At 41.0% G+C, this 19,239-nt stretch overlaps 1 protein-coding gene across 3 annotated transcripts in view; it reads right to left on the reverse strand.

The window, feature by feature from the left end:
• LOC132407362 (SH2 domain-containing protein 3C-like) overlaps positions 1–19,239 on the reverse strand; it is a 286,124-nt gene that overhangs the window by 73,180 nt on the left and 193,705 nt on the right. For all 3 annotated transcript variants that reach the window (XM_059993734.1, XM_059993735.1, XM_059993736.1), the window contains one exon: positions 7,878–7,917. In XM_059993734.1, the coding sequence (XP_059849717.1) occupies positions 7,878–7,917 (40 nt within the window). The remainder of the gene's footprint in view (positions 1–7,877; positions 7,918–19,239) is intronic.

The following is a 19,239-nucleotide window of genomic DNA, read 5'->3' on the forward strand; positions in this document are numbered from 1 at the left end:
TGGAGTCAGGGCTTTATGCTTTGGCTCTTGGTAGGGTCACCCATGCCAAACAGGTCAAAGGGTGGAGGCCAGCCAAAAAATGGACCACTAGTACTCCAGGTTTGGGGGTTCAGCTCAGGGCCAACAACCCTGACTGGTCAAATGAAACAGTTAAAGAAATAGCAATGAAGAATCCTCCTACATCTGAGTGTAATGGTATTCCTGAGCCTCCGCCCAGGACTTGCATGACTGACAGTAAACCGAGAAGCTAATGACATGACGAAGGAAGCCCTGAACACCTCCAGGGATGAGATGGAGGACCTTAATTGCCACCTAAACGCCAGCAGTGTAATAAGATGTAAGTAAGTACTATTCTATAGATTTATTGGGTAAACCAACAAGAAGATGGATCTCAGGGTTGTATATAGTGATATATATGTGCTGTACTTTGATAATAAAATTACTTTGAATTTGACCCCAAATGTTAACTACATTCAGATACTAATGCTCACAGGTATGTTTAAAATTCAACAAGTCTATTAGTAGTTCTGAGGAAAAAGGACAAAGGCCCTGTTAAATGCTTCACACTTCATTAGCCCACATATACAGTAAAGTTTACTGAAGCAAGGTAAGGAAATGCAAATTCACTTGGTAGAACACTTACACGAGTCGCCTATGTATGTCCTGCCGAAAGGCTTCGGCTCAAAACGTCAACTGTACTCTTTTCCATAGAAGCTGCCCGGCCTGCTGAGTTCCTCCAGTATTTTGTGTCTGTTGCTCAGACTTCCAGCATCTGCAGATTTTCTCTTGTTCGCCTATTATCTGCAAGTCTCCATTTCACTCAGCACAGATACTGAAACTATACATGAGACCCCATTTCTCTTTAACACCGTTTCCTCCTTCTTACTTCAAAGGTGCCACTTCTTGTTCAAAGTTCAAAGTAATTTTATTGTCAAGGTTGGTATATGTCGCCATTTTAATTTTCTTGCAGGCATCCACAGAACAAAGAATTACAACAGAATCAATGAAAAACTACACACAAAGACTGACAAACTGTGCAAAATAGGACAGTTTGCAGATACACAAAAAAAGAAATAGTATAATAAATAAGTAAATAAATAATACTGAGAACTTAAGTGGTAGTGTCTTTGAAAGTGGGATGGCATTCCTCAATAACTGATTTTTCTCCACCGATTCAGCCAAGTAGCTGTTTTTAATAGGAATGTTTCCTCAGTGGTGCCTTCAGATGCTGATGATCCCAAGTTCTCAATTCCATCGCTAAAACCTCCCCAATTTTTCTACTGTATGTGCAACACACACAAGATACTGGAGGATCTCAGCAAGTCAGGCAGCATCTGTGCAGGAGAATAAACAGCTGATGTCTTGGGCTGAAGCCCTTCACCAGAACTATTCCCCTCCATATATTCTGTCTGACTTGCTGAGTTCCTCTAGCATTTTGTGTGTGTTGCTCAAGATTTTCAGCACCTGCAGAATCTCATATTTATAAGCACAAGAGGTTCTGCTGATGCTGGAAATCCAGAGCAACACAGGAAATGCTGGAGGCACTCAGCGGGTCAGGCTGTACTCCTTCTCAGTCCTGTTGATCCTGGTGAAGGGTCTTGATCCAAAACATCAATTACTTACTCCCCTCACTAGATGCTGCCTGACCTGCTGAGTTCCTCCAACATTTTGTGTGCGTTTTTGTGTTTATGATCTCTTGCTCTCTGTGCTTTGAAGGTACCACCTGAAACCTTACTGTTTGACTAAACTCTTTGTCATTTGCTCTACTAACACTTTGCGCAGCTCAGCATCAACATTGTTACAGTTATGTTAGGCTGAGAAATGGGTTGTGTTACTTTAAAGCATGGAGATTAAATAGATATAAAATGCTATATATAGCAAATATATCAACATATTCAGTGATGGACTGTTTGCAGCCAAAGCCAAACTAGGTCTTTAGCTAAAGCCAATGTGTGTCCTTTCTAAAGACAGTAATTACCTCATGATGAAGAACTGATATATTTGTTGACTTCAGTGTTTGCTTTTGCCTATGTTTACCCGTTATGGTCACTTTGAAGTTGCAATGACGAGCCATTGAATATTATGTTATAGAAGTTTCTGCACATTGAATACCCAGAATGATTTAATATGTCTTGCAATAGGTTCTGTAGCTTCATAGAAAATGTTAATTAAAAATTCTTCATAGAAGAGGGATCATAAAAGATTCAACAGACATTGAGGCAGGGAGTCTATGTGCTTTGTACCAAGCTTGCTTGAATTTGGAAACTAACTGTAAAGTTTGTTTGGCCAGGATTCACTGTGGACTAATAGTGATCCTGCCCTTTTAAGCAAATGTCTTTTACATTGGCATCGGATCACTACGTTCCCTCACAGTTGACAGCTAGAAAACGACAAAGTGCTAACAATCGCTGACTGTGTGCCGAGTTCTAACTCTTCATACTTCCCTTGCCGGGAAACTTACAAAAGCCTCTTCTCTTTTCCTCTGCCATTCTTTCTGTTGTAAAGGAGGAATAAAACTACCCCACCCCCTCCTCCAGACAGCTTCATTCTTGGAGTTAAGGGAAAAAAAACAAGGAAAAGCCAACTACTGCCAATGGTTTCAAAATATTAAGCACAAAGCTCTCTCTTGTTTGCATTTGGAGTGAGTCGAACCAAGGCTTTGGTCTATTACATTTGTTCTTGCGATTCAGCAATACTTGCACAGCTTCTATTGATGGAACTCCCAAATCAGGCGATCCCTTTAATCCACCACTAACTTTCCTGTTGTTTTTGGTCTATTTATACCACATCCATCAGAATTTCTCTAAATTTACTACTCACGTCCCTTCAAAGAAGCAACTATAGAGGTTCTTTACTCTGTTTTGCCTATTTGTATCAAGACATTTGTAATGGATTTTTTTTGATGAAATTCTCTGCAACATCATTAGTCATCCTCCTTGAAATAACCTTCAACCCTCAACCTTAGCTCAAGCTCAGCCTTGATTTATCTTATCCTTGTTCCTCATCTTTTCAATTCAGCATTTGTCCTACCACTTTTACCAGGAGCACAAGGCCCTCCAGAAAAGTGTTATCAAGCAAAATTTAACGTTGAGCCACTTAGCCACAAGAAAGTACGAGAATAGGAGCAGGAATAGGCAGTCAGTCCTTCAGGCTGCCCAAGCCTGATTTGCCCTTTCATAACCCCCAATTCCCTTATCTTTCAAAGGTGCCCCAATGATCCAGCCTCCACAACCCTCCAGACTGTGTATTCCAGAGATTTACTGCCCTCTGCAAGAAAAAAATTCCTACTCACTTCAGTTCTAAAAGACCACCCCCTTGTTTTGTAACTACACAGACAGTCAAAAGCAAGGTCAGTTTCAAAGAAAGGATTGAAAGGTGCTTGGTGGAGAAGCTTAGGTAGGGAGTTCCAGAGTCTTAAGCAACAAGCAATCTGTTGGAGAAGCTCAGCGTGTCAAGCAGCATCTGTGGGGGGAATGGAATTGCTGACAATTGCTTTCCTCCAACAGATGCTGCTCAACCCACTGAGTAACTCCAGCAGTCTGTTTGTTGCTCTACATTCCTTGTGTCTCCTATGTCTCAGTTCAGAGAAAAAGTTAATACATTGGAAGAGCTCAACTTTAAACTGTACATCCCTGATAAAAGAAAATCTCAAAGCACAACTGGGAAAATAATTTGTGAATATAAATTCATATAAATATTATATAAATATAATATTGTGAATATAAAACAAACACTCGTGATTGTTTTATATTCAACTTGAAAGTTTGCATTTGAAGAAAAGTTATCTTATTTCTGTACTTCCATAGAAGTTTTGTTAAGCCTTCCTGGTCTGGACAATTGTTTACCAATTGAGGGCATCGCAGTTTATGATGCCTTTAGAAAGGTGCAGAATGACTCCAGTGATCCCTTCTATGGAAAAGGACAACCTGCCATTTTTCAGAGCAGAGAGGGCTAAGAGGAAGTTTGAGAAAGGGTCAAGAAGATTTTGTCAAGAGAAAATCAGTTTCCTGGGGCAGAAGGGTCATTATCCAGAAAAATATAATTATAACCACAGAATGAACAATGGAACATAGAATATAGAAATCTAAGGCACATTACAGGCCCTTCAGCCCACAATGTGGTGCCGACCATGTAACCTGCTCTAGAAACTGCCTGGAGTTTCCCTAGCACGTAGCCCTATTTTTCTGAGCTCCATGTAACTATCTAAGAGGGCAACACAGCATACACCTTCTTAACAACACTGCCAACCTGTGCAACAGCTTTGAGCGTCCTATGGACACAGACCTCAAGATCTCTCAGATCCTCCACACTACCAAGAGCTTTACTATTAAGATTATATCTGTCTTCAAAGTTGACCTACCAAAATGAACCACTTCATACTTATCTGGGTTGAAGTTCACCTACCACTTCTCAGCCAGTTCTGCATCCCACTTTAAATTAAATTTAATGTAAATTTAATTAAATTAATTTTAAAGATGTCCCACTGTAACCTCTGACAACCCTCCAGACTGTCCACAACACTGACAACCTTTTTGTCATCAGCAAACTTACTAACCCATCCTTCTACTTCTTCATCCAGGTCACTTATAAAAATCACAAAGAGGAGGGGTCCACTCTCTTGGAAGTGGATTCAAAAGCAATAATGAAAGAGAAATGAAAGATTACCCTTACTTGTCACACATACATTGAAACATATAGTGAAACACGCAAAATGCTGGAGGAACTCAGCAAGTCAGGCAGAATCTATGGAGAGGAATAAACAGTCAATATATCTGGCTAAGGCCTTTCACTAAGACTGAAAAGGAAGTGGAAAGAAGCCAGAATAAGAAGGTGGACGGAGGGGAAGGACTACAAGCTGCCACACAATTTCTGTCAACAGCTAACACAGTCCGAGGATGTGCCAGGGACAGCCCAGAAGTGTCACCATGCTTTTGGAACCATCAAAGCAGATCAACTACTAACCAACCTTAACCTGCATGTCTTTTGGAATATGGGAAACCAGAGACCCCCCCCCCCCAAGGAAACCTGTGCAGTCACGGGGAGAATATACAAACTCTTCACAGACAGCAGCAGGAAATGAACCCTTATCTTCCAAATGCTGGAGCTATGAAGCTTTGCACTAACCACTACGCTACCGTATTGCCTTTGAGGGAAAAAGAAACTCAGCATTAATGGGCACAGAGCAGAGGGTGGGATTAAGTCGATACCTCAAAGAATCCACAGATATAGTGGAACAAATGGGCACCTCCTGTGCTCTATCACTTTATGATTCTCTGACCGGACAAGCTGCAGAGTTCATTCACACTGATGGCGTTATAAACACATTACTCATTTGATTGACAGTCATGGCTCCTTGGCACGCACGCACTTGTAGCTCAATAGCAAAAGAAAAAAATCTTCTGCTGAGATTGTTTACTTGCAACCATTCACCATCATGATATCAACCAATGAAAGGAGACATGATGTTGATATCCTTGTGGTGAAACAGCTGCTGATGTTACAAACCAGATTAAATCAACAGACTGCTTTTGCCCTACACAATACATAGGGCAGAGAATTCTATTGTAATTTACAGTTGTTAGCTATTCTATCGACTGCAACAACTTCCCCTTTAAAATGGCAGGGGTGCTGGACTACGAAAGATTATTTGTTGATCAAAACATTGAAGCATACAGAGAAATGCGTCAACTCAGTCCGAGATTGTTCTTGGGTCAGCCCACAAGTACTGCCATGCTTCAGGTGCCAACATTGCATGCCCATAGCTTACGAAACCTAACCCATACATGTTTCCTCCAAATGTGGGAGGGAACCAGGGCACCCAGAGGAGACTCAGTCGGTCAAGGAGAGAGCGTACAATTTCCTTGACAGAGAGAATTGAACCCAGGTTGGGTTTCCTTGTTTTGTGGCTGCCTGTAAGAAGACAAGTTTCAAGGTTGTATTTTGATAATGAATGTACTTTGAATTTTTGAACCAGATAGCACTATGCTAACCACTATGTTACCATACCATCCACTACTCTACCCTATGTTACAGTGAATGGATGGCACTGGGTGGGCACCAGTGATGAGTAACAGCCTTCTATTGCTTACTTTGCCTTGGCACAAATCTAGTGGGATGTGTGTAAGTAGCTGGTACACATTTCTCACTTCTTGCCTTTTCTCTATTCTTTTATTTAACCTCTCAATTCTCACATTAACTCATAAGTGTGATGGTGAACCATCTACAACGGATGATTCACTAAATATAACAAAATCAATAATGCTGCCTTTGACTATAAATAGAGCGCAAGATTTTTAGTTTTTGTGCTTGATTCAGTTCACGGCTGTTTTAGGTTAACACTAGTTCATCAAAGTTGGGTATTTCCCAATAATAATAAAACATTCAAGAGATGTGCTTCAACATTTAGTCTTGAAAAAGTGCAATAAATGTAAATTGGTACAACTTACAACACATCTACATTCAAACTCAGATAAGCCATTTAAAATTTGTCACCATTTACTGAGTCACTAACTGCACGTCTCTAAACAGCACATCCTGGAAGTGGGACTGGTTGCTCTAGATGAGCATCTTTGAAATCACCAGGCAGGATATAAAACTTCTCTTTTGTTACTTTTGATCTCCAGATAGATTAAAATTAGTTCTAAAAAATAAAATACACATCTTGCCCATTCGGAAGGAGGATATTTCCGTTACATTGAAGACAGCATGCTGCCCTTTCCCCTCTCAACACACGAACAAACACACACGCACAATAAAATGTAAAATTAATGTACAAAATGTCTGGATTCACATTTCTAAAGCAAAATTAATCCTATAATTTCTGCATGATTCAGGCTTCTTGCTGGCATTGAGTTTAAAGTGTGAAATAAATTTAAATTGATATTTGGGGAGGTTTACTTGTTCTTTAAAAGTTATGAACAAAAAATTCAAGCTGGACCTATTGTAAACTAAGAATTGGAGAGGAAGTGTTACCATCCGGGTTTGAGGTTTGCTATTTAGCGTGAATATTCATTCTCACTGTGGTAGTCTTTTTCTCATAGATTCATAGGATATATTGGCTCCGTAGCATACATCATAAAAGTCAATAAACTTGTTCTGTGTCTGTCTGTGCTGACAAAAAGTCATCCACTCTTATGGGTCAATGCAAACCATACACCGAGAAATTTTATAAAGGTTTTCAGCTGATTGTTTTTTATCATTAGAGATTATGTATAGGTTCACAGCAAATAATCATTATCTGTTTCCTTAATAGAAAATAGCCCAAAGAATACTTCACATTAACAGTATAAATTATAAATTATATTCTCTGTTAATAATATTTTCTTACGCCTGCTCAGTTAAATGTGATAAACAGTGTGGGAAGGGTTAATTTGAATCTGCTTGTTAAGTTAGTGTAATTATTAAAACTTGGTACTACCGCGGACTTGCCTTCCAACACTAACAGAAAACAGAATGGTCATTTTTCCATGAAGCCAAAGCTATCGTTTCTCAGTTATGACAACACCTCACGGAAATATGACTCACCTGAGTTTCCCCGCTCCCCTCCTCAGTCTCCAGTCCAAGGCTAATCCCATTATTGCTCTGCCACTGAGCAGAAGTGACTCAACAAAGTTGAGCTCAGTTGACTGACCTCAACAGACTCATTGGACAACAGCCTAGGACACTTTCTCTCTGGGGGTTACATCCAGTATAAGGAAAGGGGACAACAAGATAACATCCAGCTTTCTTGTTTAATGGATACTCTGCTGGGGAAGCTTTCGAAGGAAATCTAAACTCTGCTACTGTGATTGGAAAGAACGTTAGGGAGCAGCCAGTAACCAAACTACATTTCAGAGGTAACAGTAGCTACTTACCAGAAAACCAAAAGAGGGACTTACCTTGACATATTCTGACTTGGAATCCATGTTCTGCAGGTTACTGTTGAGATAGAAAAATAAAAATAAAATCAATTATCTGAGCACAACCAGCATTGGGAAGATGATAATCATGACAAAGCTTTGTAAGACTTGATTTTTGGCACTGTGGAGAAATATTCTAATGGGGAGAGATTAAGCAGACCAAATCTATAGTTTCTAGACTATGAAGGAACATTTCATTGAAACATACAGAACTCTTTTTGAACTTGATAGAATTTCTCAGAGATGATGTTTTCCCTGGCTGGCATGTCCAGCACCAAGGGCAAGGGATGACTACTGTAATCAAGACTGAGATGACATGAAATCTCTTCACCCAAATAGTTGTAACGCTTTGGGATTCTCTGCTGAAGAGTAGACTCTGCATTGAATCCACAAACTACAGATTCACTTTCAAGAACTCTACAACTTATGTCCTCAGTATTATGTATGTATAATATGCATGTATGTATGTATGTATGTATGTATTTATTTATTTATTTATTAATATTTGTTTCTTTTTCTCTTCTTTTGCAGTTTAGTTGTTAGTCAGCCTTTGTTTATGTATAATTTTTGCATAAATTTTATTGTCTTTCTCAAGATAGTACATGGTAACATCTTCATGCTTTGATAATTAATTTGATTTGAAGAGAGTGCTGAAGCCAGGGAGTTAAGAGAAATGAGGTTTGTGCAGGAAAGTGAACTTATTAATTGGTGGAAAAGGCATGAGAGCCCGAATAGTCTAATTCTATTGTACTTATGCTCTTACTACTGAGCAAACATATGAGCAAATGAACAATGCCCTGTGGGGAGGAGAAGGGAGCAGATGGGATGTTCAGACAATGTTAGGCATTGCACCAGGGGTAAGCAGCCAAAGCAAGTAAATGTTTGTAGCCTCCCAACTGGTAACATACACCAAGTCAGAACTAAACTATATAAAGAATTAAAATATAAGGTATGGTGACATAAAAAGGCCACACTGCACTATTAGCTTGAGCTGGTGTTTGTACTTCACATAGATCACCTCCCACGCAATCCAAACTTTTCCCATTTGTTTTTCCCTTTGCATGGAAAGCGGTTGAAATCCGGATTGCACGGCCACGAGGTAGTGGAATTAAACACACTATAAACATAGTTATTGAGAAATGTAGACCAACACCTAAATAGGCAAGGCATAGAAGGATATGGTTGTAAAGCATGCAAACGGGATGGGTGTAGATAGACAAAAGGTCAAAATTCAGTGGACCAATAGACCTATTTCCATTTTATATGATTCTATGACTCTATGAAAACATTTAAGTAGGGGGCAGATTATCCATTTGTTTTCTTATCCAAATATTTTTGCTCTCCTGACTGACCCAGAACTCCTGAATGCAAAAGCCCTTTAAATAGCATAACTTCACATTACATATAGTCCATCATCCTTCATCTTCTCCTGCTTTTCTCCCCCATTAACATTTAAAATGTCATTGCAGTTTCTTCTCTCTTCCTGCGTTGCAAAGAGGCTGAAACAAGCTCAACAGAGATTTCTCCCACTGCTCATTTTCCTAGAATCTCAAAATCATTGCATTCCTTCTGGTGCTGGGCTGTCCTTTCTTTCCCTCCCTCCCCCATCCACAGATAACACATATATGACTATCCCAACCATGACAAATAAACTCTCCTTTGGCTTCCAGCCAGGTACAGGTATCAATTTTAACCAATGTTTCAATGACAAACTCTGCCATTTTCATCAGGGATGAGGGCTGGGCATGTCTAGACAGGTAGTATTTATACCCCGGTCGTCTATCCCTCCTGATTGGTTAGTCCTCATTCAATCAGGTTTCCACTCTCCCACCTTGTTGACAATTAAATTAATCTCTTACTTGGAGCAAGACCTTCACCTTTGTTAGAATACTTTAGCTCTAGATTTATTTCAAAGGCTTCCTTCACTAGGAAAGCACTAGATCCTTTTTCATCACACCCACAGCTTCTTGACTGACCTTTGCCTGATTCCTAGTCCTTAATTTTCCATGCCATCTTCCTCAGCCTTTCATTTGATTTCTCAGTATTATTCCGGAAATTGGACACAAGTTGATTAAGATTTGGCTCTAATGGCGAAAGAGTTGAAAGACAATGATTTTGGAAATAGCTAATGTAGCAAATTCGCAATGAATCACGAGAAACAAGTAGCAGGACCCAGCTCATTCTAGCTTTGCACACGCAAAAGCTTAGTTGTTAATGATCCACTTGGGGTTACATTCGAACTTCCAGCTATTCAAGTTCTGATATGGGAACGGAACCTGCGACCAGCATTTGGACAGAACTGTTTCCTTCTGAGCTTCCTGGCCTGATTACTGATTTCATCTTTCAATGAAGGGGAATCCAGACCTTAAAGGAATCATTCAGCCCTGTAGGGAGTTTTACATGACACTACCAGAGACCTGATTAGTTATGAAAGGACTGGAAGAGATAAAGGGAAGTGAAACTAAAGGCCATAAATATAATAGTCACTAATTTGGGATAAATCTCCCTATCCAGAAAATGGCTAGATCAGTGAATTCATTACCTTAAGGCTTGGTAGGGATGAGCAGCATCAATCTAGAAGTGCACAGGAAAGAAAAAAGGAGTAGACGGATACATTGGTAGGATAAAGAGAAGAAGGGCTAGAGAAGGTCCATACACATGTAAAGAGCAACAATGATCAGTAGGGCCAAATAGCCTGTTTCAATCCATCCTGGGTCCAATATATTGATGCAATTACAAAGAAGATACGCCAGAGGCTATACTTCAAGGTTGCCACCAAAGACTCTGGCAAACTTCTGCAGGTGTACTGTGGGCAGCATTCCAACTGGGTGCATCACCGCCTGGCACGGAGGGGCCACAGCACAGGAACAGAAAAAGCTGCAGCAGTTTGCAAACTCAACTAGCTCCATCATGGCATGAAACTCCCCTCCACTGAGTACGTCTTCAAAAGGCAACACTTGAAAAAAAGTGGCAAACATCATTAGGTTCCCCATGACCCAGGACGCAGGACATGCCTTCTTCTCATTGCTAACATCGGGAAGCAGATACAGAAGCCCAAAGGCACACACTCAGTGTTTTAAGAAAAGATTCTTCCCCTCCAATATCAGATTTCTGAATGATCCAGGAACCTATGAACTTACCTCACTAGTTTTGTCCTCTTTTTCCACTTCTTACCTAATTTTTTTTACATATATATTTCTTGTTGTAATCTATCATACATTTTATGTATTGCACTGTACTGCTGAACTAAAATAACAAATTACATGATATACTGTATGTAAATTATTTATTTATTTGTTTGTTTGTTTGTTTGTTTGTTTAGAGCAGAATGGGTCCCCAACCTGAGGTCCATGACATAAAAGAGGTTGGGAACCCCTGATTTAGAGATATAGTAACAGGCCTTTCCAGCTCAGAGGCTGCGCTGCCAAATTACACTCATTTGATCAACTATTCTACTTCCTGCATGAAACACAAACGGTTGGTTTGCAGGTGCAGCAGGCTACCAAGAAGACAAATGGCATGTTGGCCTTCATTGCTAGATGGATTGAATTTAAGAGCAGGGAGGCTATGCTGCAACTGTACAGGATACTGGTGAGGTCACACCTGGAATACTGTGTGCAGTTCTGGTCTCCTTACTTGAGGAAGGATATACTGGCTTTGGAGAAAGTGCAAGGGAGGTTCACCAGGTTGATTCCAGAGATGAGGGGGTTAGACTATGAGGAGAGATTGAGTTGCCTGGGACTCTACTTTATTGTCACCAGAGCGTACAATCATCACAGTGATATTTGATTCTGCGCTTCGCGCTCCCTGAAATACAAATAAAAGTAAATATAATAAAAATTTAAATTATAAATCATAATTAGAAAATAGAAAATGGAAAGTAAGGTAGTGCAAGTCAGGTCCGGATATTTGGAAGGTACAGCCCAGATCCGGGACAGGATCCATTCAACAGTCTTATCACAGTTGGAAAGAAGCTGTTCCCAAATCTGGCCGTATGAATCTTCAAGCTCCTGAACCTTCTCCCGGAGGGAAGAGGGACAAAAAGTGTGTTGGCTGGGTGGGTCGTGTCCTTGATTATCCTGGCAGCACTGCTCCGACAGCGTGTGGTGTAAAGTGAGTCCAAGGATGGAAGATTGGTTTGTGTGATGTGCTGGGCTGTGTTCACGATCTTCTGCAGCTTCTTCCGGTCTTGGACAGGACAACTTCCATACCAGGCTGTGATGCACCCTAGAAGAATGCTTTCTACGGTGCATCTATAAAAATTAGTGAGGGGTTTAGGGTTCAGGCCAAATTTCTTCAGCTTTCTCAGGAAGTTAAGGCTCTGGTGGGCCTTCTTGGCAGTGGACTCTGCTTGGTTAAACCAAGTCAGGTCATTTGTGATATCCACCCCGAGGAACTTAAAGCTTTTGACCTGCTCCACCTGCACACCACCGATGTAGATGGGGTCATGCAGTCTGCTACTCCTTCTGAAGTCAACAACCAATTCCTTTGTCTTGTTGATGTTGAGGGATAGGTTACTGTCTTTGCACCATGCCACCAGGTTCTTAATTTCCTGTCTGTACTCAGACTCATCATTACCCAAGATACAGTGTACAAGTTTGTGTCATCAGCAAACTTATATATTGATTTCAATGGAAACTTGGCTACACAATCATGGGTGTACAGTGAGTACAGCAGGGGGCTGAGTACACAGCCTTGTGGGGCACCGGTGCTCAGAGTGATTGTAGAGGAGAGCTTGTCCCCTATTTTTACAGCCTGGGTCCTGTCTGTGAGGAAGTTGAAAATCCAGCTGCAGATCTGAGTGCTAAGACCCAGCTTCCGGAGCTTAGGAATCAGTTTATATGGATTGATAGTATTAATCTACTCATTGGAATTCAGAAGAAAGAGAGGAGATCTTATAGAAACATATAAAATTATGAAAGGGATAGATAGATGGAGGCAGGAAAGTTGTTCCCACTGGTATGTGAGACTAGAACTAGTGGACATAGCCTCATGATTCAGGGGAATAGATTTAAGACAGAGATGAGGAGGAACTGTTTTACCCAGTGTGTGGTGAATCTGTGGAAATCTCTGCCCAATAAAGCAGTGGAGGCTACCTCAGTAAATACATTTAAGACAAGGTTGGATAGATTTTTGCATAGTGGGGGAATTAAGGGTTATGGGGAAAAGGCAGGCAGGAGGAAATGAGTCCATGGCCCAATCAGCCATGATTTTATTGATTGGCAGAGCAGGCTCAATGGGCCAGATGGCCGACTCCTGTTCCTATTTCTTATGTTCTGAAGTTAACCCATTCTCCTTTGGAAAGCAGAAGGACACTGGAGTGCCTGCAGGGAACTCACACATTCACAGAAAGAACGTAGAAACTTCTCCCCAGGTCACCGGCACTGTAGTAGCATTATGCAAACTGCTGATACATAAGAACATAAGAGATAGGAGCAGGAGTAGGCCAATCGGCCCCTCAAGCTTGCTCCGCCATTCAACAAGATCATGGCTGATCCAATCTTAACTCTAGTTTTCATCGAATCCCACAATGCAACAGTGCCAACCAACAGGGCACCATGCCGCCCATTTTATTTTATTATTCATCCCGCCCAAACCCATGTGATCACCCGGGGTAAAAAAAACCAATTTGCCAATTGAGGAGAAAAAATCTGGAAAATTCCTCTCCGATCCATCCAGGCTATCAAAAACTGGCCCAGGAGATCACATGGCTGATCTAACCCTAGCCTCATGTCCACTTACCTGCTCGCTCACCGTATCCCCTAATGCCATTTTTATCCAGGAAAATGTCTATCTCCGTTTTGAATTTATTGAGTGTAGTAGCTTCCACAGCTCTCTGGGGCAGTAAATTCCACAGCCCCACTACCCTCTGAGTGAAGAAATTTCTCCTCATCTCAGTCCTGGAACGGCACCCCCTTATTTTAAGATTATGCCCCCTAGTCCTAGTTTCACCCATCATTGGGAACATTCTCCCCGCATCCACCCGATCAAGCCCCTTCACAATCTTATATGTTTCAATAAGATCGCCTCTCATTCTTCGGAACTCCAATGAGTAGAGTCCCATTCTACTCAACCTCTCATCATACATCAACCCACCCATCCACGGAATTAACCTAGTGAACCTTCTCTGCACTGCCTCGACAGCCAGTATGTCCTTTCTTAAATATGGACACCAGAACTGCACGCAGTACTCCAGGTGTGGTCTCACCAATACCTGGTACAACTGCAGTAAGACCTCCCTGTTCTTATACTCCATCCCCCTAGCAATAAAAGCCAGCATTCCATTGGCCTTCTTAACCACCTGCTGCACTTGCATACTAACTTTTTGTGTTTCCTGCACCAGAACCCCCAGATCCCTTTGCACAGAAGCACTTTCCAGTTTCTCTCCATTTAGATAATAACTTGCTCTATTATTTTTCCTGCCAAAGTGCAAGACCTCACACTTGTCAGTATTATATTTCATCTGCCAAATGTCTGCCCAATCACTCAGCCTATCTATGTCCCCCTGCAGGGTTTCAATGTCCTCCGCACTGATGTTGCTATTGTATTTGCTTCCACCACTTCCCCTCATAGAAACCAACCTCTTCTCTGTTCCCGATCACTCTTGCTCCCCTTGTCTCCTCCTCCATCTCCCACACTCTATATTAAACCTGATTCAACTTCAATATAAGCCAGCACCACATCGTGCCTACTACTCAATGAAACAATGACATCCTCACATTTGCTATGAAGATGGTTAAGGATAAAGATGTCATCTCACAAACTCTGGGCCTGAAAGCTCTCAGTAAAAAGATGCACGAGAGGCCTCTTCCAATGCCCTCAAAAATAGCTTCCCTGTGACACTGTGTGTGCGGCCCTGTCCATCCCCTTACAGCGGTGGGAGTGCGAAAGGTCACTAACCAGAAGGAAGAAACACGGTCCAGATTGAGTTCATCTGAACTGCAAAACACTCAGCCTGACACTGCTAATACTGACCCCGGTCCCCTCTCCCACAATGGGTGAGGATAGAGTTAAGATTTCTTTCAAAAGGACATCAAGTACACTGTGGTGGAAGTACCTCTGTTCTTGTGACACTCAAACTGACTGCTCTTCTTAAACTCAGGAACTTGCAAACAGAACATGTGCATCCTCTCATTTGCAATAGGGCCTCAATCTGAAGTTTAACCCTTTCATTCCCTTTCTCAAATTAACTGAAATTTTAGGTGCACTACTTGCACTTCTCCGTGAGACAATGACTTTTTTTATGATTATTGGAACCAAATTAGAAAATTAATTATGGAATATAGAAACATAGAAAATATGGGTAGTAATCTGCCATATTGTGCACAAATGAGAAGGAATTAATTCTGAAAACAATCTCAAGATAAATTACTTGCATGTTTTAAATGGATGCATACAAGAGGTTGGTACAATGACTGCATTTCTATTTGTATACAGTAGTCCTCTTAGAACCCAATTGTATATAATGGACTACATAAGCACTGGAGACTACTCCTGTTCCCAGAACAGAAATGTCATGGCTTCATTCCATAGTCTGTACCAGGTTAGGTGACCACTGATTAGGCGAGTGGGTTAGAAACTAGACAAACCATTCATACTTCACCAGCTAGACACTTCTTTTGTGGGAAGTAGTGTAGGAAACCTCCGAAGTTTGTAAAGTTCAATAAAAGTTGTACTGTAGACTCCCAGATCAAGACCTTTGGTAGAAAGTGAATGGTCATGATTCAACCTCAGACTTTAAAGAGGAAAATACACTGGGAAAACCAAACAATGTAGAGATCACTTTCCAATAATGAATGCTTTGATGTAGTGAACTGCACCAGCAGAATTTTTTGTTTCACAGTCTTCTTTTTCCCAATGTGGATAATATTCTGTTTTAAATGGGGAGGGGCATGCATTTGAAGAAGCAATTAAAATCAATTGCTATGAAATAATGTGCCCATTAACAAGATATTAACATGATATAAAACATGGTAACTGTGCACCAATAAATGGTTGTCTAATGATGCTATTAATTAAATTTGGTAAACTCTTCATTTTAGTCATTTTTTATTTAAAATCTAATGTGGAGCTTTAGTCCATTTTTGCCTTGACTTCTGTCTCAATATGCCGATGGACTTCCACATAAAGACTTAAATCTTAGTCCCAAAATAGCAGCCAAGACTGGTAACTTGGATGTTCTTGATACCCACTAATCATGAGGGTTGAAAGTAATTTGCACAAAATGCTGGCGGAACTCAGCAAGTCAACCAGTATCCAAGGAGAGGAATAAACTGTTGAAAAGAATTCTCCTATGCTCCGCACTACCACTTCAAAGTTCAAAGTAAATTTATTATTTAAGTACTAATATAATACCATATACTAGCTTGATATTCACTTTTTTGCAGACATTTACAAGAAAAATAAAGAAATATAATAGAATCTACAAGAAACCATTTGTAAACAAAGACTGATGAACAACCAATGTTGACAAGACAAACCATACAAATAATAGAACATAGAATAGTACAGCACAGTACAGGCCCTTTGGCCCACAATGTTGTGCCGACCCTTAAACCCTGCCTCCATATAACCCCCCACCTTAAATTCCTCCATATACCTGTCTAGTAGTCTCTTAAATTTAATGGAAGTAATACCGAGAACACGAGTTGTAAAAGAGTCTTTGAAAGTGAATCTGTAGTGTTGTGGAATCAGTTTGGAGTTGTAGCCAGTGATGTTATCCACACTGGTTCAGAAACTGATGGTTGTTAGTTAACAACTTCCTGAACCTGGACCTAAGTACAGTGGTATAGTGGTTAGCACAGTGCTTTACAATAGAGGCGTCCTGGGTTCAATTCCTGCTGGTGCCAATAAGGGCATGATCTCCCCATGATTATGTGGGTTTCCTCTAAGTGCTCCAGTTTCATTCTGCAGTCCAAAGTCGTACCGGTTGGTAGGTTAATTGGTTATTGTAAATTGTCCCATGATTAGGCTAGGAATAAATTGGGTGGGGGGGGGGGGGGGTTCTGTGTGGCACAGCTCAAAGGGCTGGAAGGGTCTATTCCGTGCTGTTATCTCAATAAATAAGTAAATGGTACCACCTGATTCTAATGGTAGAGCATGGCATGGTTAGCCGGGGTCTTTGATGATGGATGCTGCATTCTTGTGGCAGCAATCCATATAAATGTACTCAATGGCGGGGTGATCATCTCACCGGAGGAATTAAACTTAAGCTCTGCCTGCTCTCTATGGCTTATGAACCTACAGGGAGGCCTCAATAATCATTTCATGTTGAAATTCCAGTGATGATGGCCATATTCATTATCAAATCTACTACTGCAAAGAGAGACATGAATTTTAGGAAGGGATATTGAAGAGAGGTCTCGCTGTTGATTGACAGATGTAAGGTGTGAGCTTTTAGCTCTGTTCGGGTGGGAATTTTACTGACAGATGTTTAGACAAGTGCTGAGTGTACAGGGCTGCCCAGTGTCAGGAATGCAGCTCACTGCAAGTTTCAAGTTACGAATTGAAAAGCAGCTGTTTTCAGGAGCATCCCAACAAGTGCTAAATGGAGCAGAGGTTTACAAGGCAGCGTATTCTGCAAACAATAGCCTCAATTTAAAATCACCAGCTCTTTGAATTGGCCTAAACAGCTTTAAAAACAAAGCCATAATCTTAATATTTACATACTGTCTTTTAGAACTTAGAATTTCAGAACTTAGGAGTTTCACAAGTGTAGTATAGGGAGCACGTTCGCCAATTTTGGCAAAGCAAGCTCCCACGAGCACCAATGTCACCCTGATCAGATAGTATGCCTTAGTGATGTTGACAGAGTGATAAATATTGGCGGGGATCCCAGATAGAACTCTTTCTGCTCTTCAAAAAAAAAGTGTCAAGGAACATTTTGCATCCAAGCTAAAGTAAAGCTTATGAAACCCATTCATAAGTTTGGCAATAAGAGCACAATCATGAGGAGGAACATCTTGGCTCCTGGGCCACTTTTTTTTAACTATAGCAAGTTTCTTCGCCTCGTCTCCTGAAGATGGTCATCTTGCTCTGTGACGGTTTAATGGAAGCCATTCCATCTGCTTGATGGGTGGCAAAGAACTGTGGGTGGTTAATGACTGGATTGATCCCTCTAATTGAAAGCCATGCCTCCATGGAGCTTCCAGTTGAAGCAGGAATCCCACTCGTCTCCTAAGAAACCAAGGTGTGCTTCATTCCAGCCAACCAAGTCTGAGGTCTTCATGTGTTTGATTTGGCTCAACAGCATTAACCAACCGAGATACTACAGAATAATTCAGCTTGGATGTTATACATTTTATGGCAGGGAGACCCTCTGTTGTTAATTTGGAACCCTCAGAGGGGTTATCAGATGTGTGGGTCAGGCTGCTTCAAGCTACAATATAGTGCTCAGTTGCCCTTAACAATCCTCTTGTTGACTCTGGATTAGTTCCACCATCAATCACCCTGTGATATGTGTTTCCTTCTGGTCTGGTCTCTATGACAACAGATTACTACAATCAAAGCCAAATAACCTCTCATTTACTTTTTTTTATTCAGTCCTTTGTTATTTTTTCTGTCTACCCCCTACTTCTCTGCAGTAGGAAGGAAAGATTTCTTGTGCTGATGCTGGAGTCGGTCTTTAACTGGACCCTAAGGGCATCGCTGTACAAGACTGCATCAAGTCAAGGTGACACTGAGACCCCTGGTTTCCTCTGTATTATATAGGATGGGATAGAGGTGTTACCCCTGGTTACACTCCTCAATGCGTCACAACTATAAATCTACTATTGCAGTCAAATTGGGCAAATTGGGTTCTATTCCCAAACGTTCCATGGAATACTGCCATACCTCACAATGTGTCTTAGCATCATAAAGCAAATAAATTGTTATGGTGCATGAATCCATTCAGCTGCTTGAGCTCCATCAGTCCCAGTACTAAGTAATCATAAAACCTTATCCAATTCCCTCTTGGAAACACCATTTGTTTCCTCCACTCCCTCAGACTAAATAGATCATAAATATTCTCTACGTTAAAATGTTTCTTTCTCATGTTTTTCTGTACTGCTAGCACAAAACTTTATATTTATGTTTTAGGATTCAGTGTCACACTACCCAGACGCCCACTGATTTAACCTTAGCTTAATCACTGGACAGTTTATGATGACTAATGAACCCACTAACTGGTACGCCTTTGGACTGTGGGAGGAAACCAGAGCAGCTGGAGGAAACCCACGCGCATAAGGGAAGAATGTGCAAACTTCCTGAAACCTAGTGACATTACTCAGACCTCAGAGTCAGATTCTTGCATGATCCTTCCCATCTATGACTGAACTTTGACAGCAGAATATTAGCATTT

The sequence above is a fragment of the Hypanus sabinus genome, chromosome 18 (assembly GCF_030144855.1).
Source record: "Hypanus sabinus isolate sHypSab1 chromosome 18, sHypSab1.hap1, whole genome shotgun sequence".
Classification (NCBI taxonomy): Eukaryota; Metazoa; Chordata; class Chondrichthyes; order Myliobatiformes; family Dasyatidae; genus Hypanus; species Hypanus sabinus.